Source organism: Chiloscyllium plagiosum, chromosome 4, assembly GCF_004010195.1.
Source record: "Chiloscyllium plagiosum isolate BGI_BamShark_2017 chromosome 4, ASM401019v2, whole genome shotgun sequence".
Classification (NCBI taxonomy): Eukaryota; Metazoa; Chordata; class Chondrichthyes; order Orectolobiformes; family Hemiscylliidae; genus Chiloscyllium; species Chiloscyllium plagiosum.
In genome coordinates, this window is record NC_057713.1 from 10264546 (window position 1) to 10270545 (window position 6000).

The 6000-nt window shown below is 45.5% G+C and overlaps 1 protein-coding gene across 1 annotated transcript in view; it reads left to right on the forward strand.

Moving 5' to 3' along the window:
* Positions 1–6000, forward strand: part of LOC122548764 (cadherin-7-like) — a 138462-nt gene that overhangs the window by 105730 nt on the left and 26732 nt on the right. The window contains exons 9-10 of the mRNA XM_043687532.1: positions 2317–2438; positions 4454–4523. Coding sequence (XP_043543467.1) covers positions 2317–2438; positions 4454–4523 — 192 coding nt within the window. The remainder of the gene's footprint in view (positions 1–2316; positions 2439–4453; positions 4524–6000) is intronic.

Below are 6000 nucleotides of genomic sequence, written 5' to 3' on the forward strand. Positions count from 1 at the left end.
TACACTGTAACACTTCTATGATCCTGTCTTGCACACTGTATGATCCAAGGCTCCAATCATTGGCTTCAGATCATCCAAGTACATCCTTCTCTCATGACCTTGTGCATTGTTCAGCTTCCTCAAGAGAAATGCCTCCCATTACACTCAGAAAGTAACTTTATGTTTGTCACCCACTGAAGTAATTGTAATGAGGTTAGCTAAGTGGACCTCATAGAATATGAGTTCCCTGATTGGGTCTGTTAATTTGGTCCAATCACAGAGACCTGGCTGACAGATATCAACAGGAGTGTCAGAGGTTCTGTTCACTCTGAGAGCTGGATCTGAGGAAGCTGGATGAGGGTCAAGGACTCTCCATGTGTCGATAAAGGGGGACTGGGTGACAGAGTGCTGGCCTCTGTGGAGTTATTTGACCCTTCCCTCTCCCTCCCAAACACACACTATCTCTTGCTTTGTACAGCTGGCTGTCAGCAAAGCCAACCCATTTTTAACCATTTACCTTCCAGTTAGCACCCTAATAACCATTAACCTCTCTCTCAGCTTCCCATTAATGGTCTTTTTGTTGCTGTCATCACCATGAACACCACCCTTTCCCAGACATTTCAGTTCTGACAAAGCATCATTGGACTGGAAACATTAACTCTCTTTTTTATCTCTACAGATGCTGCCAAAATTGCTGAGTTTTTCCAGCACTTTCTGGTTTTCACACAATGATTGTTTTTGTGGTTAATATGGGGTCAGTACAGTGGCTCAGTAGTTAGCACTGCTGCCTCACCGCACCAGGGACCCAGGTTCAATTCCAGCCTCGGCTGACTCTCTGTGTGGAGTTTGCACATTCTCCCCGTGTCTGCGTGGGTTTACTCCGGGTGCTCCGGTTGCCTTCCACAGTCCAAAGATGTGCGCGGTGGGTGAACTGGCTATGCTAAATTGCCCGTAGTGTAGGTTATGAGTCAGGGGTAAGTGTAGGGGAATGGGTTTGGCTATGTTACTTTTTGGAGGGTCGGTGTGGACTTGTTGGGCCGAAGGGCCTGTTTCTACACTGCAGGGTTTCTAATTCTAATTGCTTAGAGTAGCTTTATATTCCATATTTTTCAGAAAACAATGACCTGAAACTAAGTCCCCTATAACTGCCCTTGGTGGGATTCAGATCCACATCCACAACAGCATTATTTAAGAGGCATTTAAACAGAGACAGGAGCAGGCAAGGAATAGAGGGTTACGGATCATGTGCAGGCAGCTGGGATTAGTTTACGATTTGGATAGCTAAGTTCGGTACCCATAGGGAGGGCCTCAACCGGGACCTTGGGTTCATGTCACATTACAGGTGATCACCATTGCACTACACACACACACACTACACACACACACACAATCTCACATACACACGGACACAGGTACACACAGACGCGCACACAGACACCCACACACGCTCTTACAGACACATACACTCCCACACTCACACATGCACCCCCTCACAGACTTAAGACACACAGACTTAAGACACTCTGCACTCACTACACACACACACACACTTTCTCACACTCACAACCCCACAACCCAGACAGACAGACACAGACAGACAGACAAAGACCCACATGCACACATATATTTTGTGGGGTGAATTTGTACTTGCAGAGTTACATTGTACTTTGCTCAAAAACTGCATGAATTCATGTAGCTCAAAAACTGCATGAATTTATGTAAAACTCTGTTATCTCACTTTTTAGATTAGAATCAATCTAAACATCAGGTCATAGACAGAGAACACAGGGGACGAACATTGTTTCAACATATTGTTTAGCTATCACCATTGTTAACAGCTAACCCGAGAATGCAACTTTAAAAAAAAAGGTTTTGTGATTTACACATGAAAGAAGTGAAACTATCACTGTATTCTAACAGATGAAAGGCTTAACAGGCAATCAATTTTTCAATGTATAATTTCAGTTACATCACACTGTAAATTTTTGCTATAAATTCTGTGTTACGATTGAGCCCTCCACTATCATCTGATGAAGGAGCATCGCTCCGAAAGCTAATATGCTTCCAATTAAACCTGTTGGACTATAACCTGGTGTTGTGTGATTTTTAACTTTGGATTAGTTTAGAATAACCCACAGACATGATGGGCCATTGCTCTTATATGCTCTGTGTATCAAAGCAAAAACCTGAATGGCTTGATTACTAGGCCAGCAGTGTTACCATTATACCATCGTCACTCCAGTGAAAGTTCATTGACTCACTTTGCAGAAAAGATCTGCAGACATAAGTGAACCTACACTTGATGCTTATCCTCTCGATTATTCACATTTCCTCCAGGTAACCCGAAGAAAGTGACTTCAGTCTCGGTGCATATTCAGGTTCTCGATGTCAATGATCATTCTCCAGCATTCCCAGTTTCATACGAAGCATTTGTCTGTGAAAACGCAAAGCATGGGCAGGTAAGAGCTCCCTGGGAATGTGAGATAGTCCCCGTCATTGTAATCAAACAAAGAACTGCAGATGCTGGCGATCTGAGGCATAAACAGAAATTGCAGGAGGCTCTGTCAAAAGACAAGAAATGTTAGCGCTGCTTTCTTGCCACAGATGCTGCCAGACTTGCTGAATTTCACCAGCAGTTTCTGTTTTTATTTTGGCTGTAATGTTGTTACATTGTGGAAATGCATCACAGCTCAAGCTCCCAGTTCCTGCTTTGACCAGGTGATGTATGCTACTCCTGAAACAGTTGTATTTTTTTTTAACAGCATAGAGACAGGCCTTGGGCCATGCCTATCAAAATGTCCATCCACGCTAACCCCATTTCCCTGCACTTGACCCATATCCTTCTAATCCTTTGCTATCCATGTATTTGTTCAAATGCCTTTTAAATGGTGTTAATAGACTTGCTTCAACCACGTCCACGGGCAGCTCATTCCATATGTGTACCACCCTCGGTGTAAAAAAGTTGACCCTCAGGTTCCCTTTTATTCTTTCCCCTCTAACCTTAAACTGATGCCCTCTAGTCTTCGATCCCCCAACCCTGGGAAAAAAGATGGAGTGCATCCACTCTATCTGTGCCTTGTTTGAAACGTAAAGTGTTCCCAGCAATCGTAGTGGTTGGGGATTTTTCCATTTTCGAGCTCAGTTTGACGAGACTTCCCACCAAATGTTGCAACTTTGTTTTTAATGGTCTCAATGGCTGGGCCAGAATTTATTACCCATCCCTAATCGCCTTTGAAATGAGTGGTCTGCTGAGGCAATTGCAGAGGGTACTTGAAAGTCAACCACGTTGCAATGGGTCTAGAGTCACATGTAGGCCAGACGGAATAAGGAAGGCAGGTTCCTTTCCCTAAAGTACATCAGTTGGGTTTTTACAACAATCTAATTCCAGGGTTTTTTTTATTGAATTCAAATTACATCTCTGGGTACACTGAGAATTGAACCACTATCTTCAGAAAAATAAAGTGGAGGAGGGGAGATGATGGCCTAGTGGTATAATTGCTGGACTATTAATCCAGAAGCCCTGATAGCATTCTGGGCATCTGGGTTATAATCCCTCCATGATAAGTGGAATTGAATTCAATTTTTAACAAAATTGGATTAAAGAGTCTAATGATGACCATGAGTCCATTGTCAATAGTTGGGAAAATTCATCTGGTTCATTAATGTCTTTACAGGAAGGAAACTGCCATCCTTACCTGTTCTGGCCTACATGTCATTCCAGACCCACAGCAGTGTGGTTGACTCTTAACTGATTTCTAGGCAATTAAGGAGGGGTACTAATGCTGACCTATCCAGTGACATCCTCATCCCATGAATGAATAAACAAAAACTGGGGCTCTGGGTTACTACTCCAATGACATTCCCATGATGCCAGCTCCTGCCCAACATTGGGGATTCTGCCGGAATTAGGTCCATGAGTAGAGAGACCCATCCACCTGGTGGAGTTGGCCAATCAGATGCCGATGCTGCTCTAGATCTCAGCAACACCAGGATGTGACAAAACAACCCTGCCCCCTCCCAAGATGAGGATAGACACTTTTTGCTGAGAAAGGTTGGTGCTGTTTGAGGGAGTGGAGAGCTGGGGAAGTGGGTGTTGGGCTAAGAAGATGTGGAGGGAGTTGGACTGTGGGCAGTGGGTTCAGTCATTGTGTGCAAGGAAAAGGAGGTGGGTCATGAAAGGCCAAGAGTCTGGTCTAACACCGTTCTCTCAGCTTGGCTTTAACTAGTGAGGATTGATGGAGACCTCCCATCAGCCTGCCCACACTGGCCTACCTGCTGAGTAGGCCGAATTGATCTCATCGGCCTGGAGCTGAGGTGGTTGCTGCTCAGGTGAGATGAGGCTTTTCATCAATCACTTCAGTATTTCAATAGACAGCAGGGCCTTTCCACCCAGAACCTGGTTCCTGGGTGGTGGAAAGCTGGGGGGTAGCTGCCTATTGCCAAGCCCCTCTGACATACTCACCACCTTCTCCAGGAGAGTAAAGTTCTATCCATTGAACGATGGGAAGGACGTGCTCAGTGGTCCTCAGGCCCCTGCAGTGAGGGTAAGTGTGAGACAGACACACCGATAGGACTTTGATTGGATTGGAATTATGGAATTGTAGAGATCTACAGCACAGGGAAAGACCCTTTGGCCCATCGATTCAGCACCTTTCATAACCTGACTATTCCAATCCTGTATCCCAACACGTGACCCATAACCTTCAATGCCTGGGCATTGTAAGTGCAGTTGGTGAATTGGTCAATCTCCAACCAGTAAATGTAACAAGAGAGGTGGTGTGGGGGAGGTAGAGATGTATGGGCAGTGGGTGTAGTGACGGTTGGAAATCATGCTGCAGTTGGTGTCAGGTGGGCAGATGGGGCCTATTACCTGGAGCACTAGTGCCCTTTTTCTGCCTAAAAGTACCTTCTACAAGCAGATGACCTGCTCTTAGTCTCCCCGACCCTAGGGAAAAGATCTTTTGCTATTCACCTTATCTATGCCCATCATTGTGTTATAAACCTCTACAAGCTCACCCCATTCGACCTTCCATGCTCCAGGGGAAAAAGTCCCAGACTATCCAGCCTCTCCTGAAAACTTAGACCCTCCAATCCTGGTAACATCCTTGTAAATCTTTTCTGCGCCCATTCCAATTTACTAATATCCTTCCTAATGAACATTGCCTGGACTGCCTCCAATGTCAGTGCATCTTTCCTCAGAGGAGGGACCGGAAACTGATTACAGTATCCCAGCTGGGTCAAAAAGTGTGGTGCCAGAAAAGCACAGCCAGTCAGGCAACATCTGACGATGTGCTTTTCCAGCACCACACTTTTTGACTCTGATCTCCAGCATCTGCAGTCCTCACTTTCTCCTGGGTGGGAACTGGGGAAATGAGCTCCCAGTTGCATGTCCTTTCAAACCCGAGCCTAGCCCCTCGTGACCTTAAACCTTGGCTCTGTGCTTCGGTGTTGCTCCGCTGCCTAAGCGAAGTATCGCGTGGGATTGCTTGGAAGAAATAACAGATTGACAAGATGTCACAGCAAACCAGTGACTCAAGTGCAGCGAGTGGTGAAGCAACATTCCAACGTATAACTTGAACTGACACGTGTCGCTGTGATAGCGTTGCAGTAAATCTGTCACACTTCAGATATCACACACTTTTACAAAATAGTGTTTCAAAGAAAGTGTTAGAGATGGGGGGGGCAGTAAAGCAGAGCGAATGAGTATTGCTTTTCGTCTGCAGTGAGCTGTTATCTTTGTGAAGCACTCTTAGAACATAGAACATAGAACATAGAACAATACAGCACAGAACAGGCCCTTCGGCCCACGATGTTGCCGAACATTTGTCCTAGCTTAAGCACCTATCCGTGTACCTATCCAATTGCCGCTTAAAGGTCACCAATGATTCTGCCTCTGCCACTCCCACAGGCAGCCCATTCCATGCCCCCACCACTCTCTGGGTAAAGAACCTACCCCTGACATCTCCCCTATACCTTCCACTCTTCACCTTAAATTTATGTCCCCTTGTAACACTCTGTTGT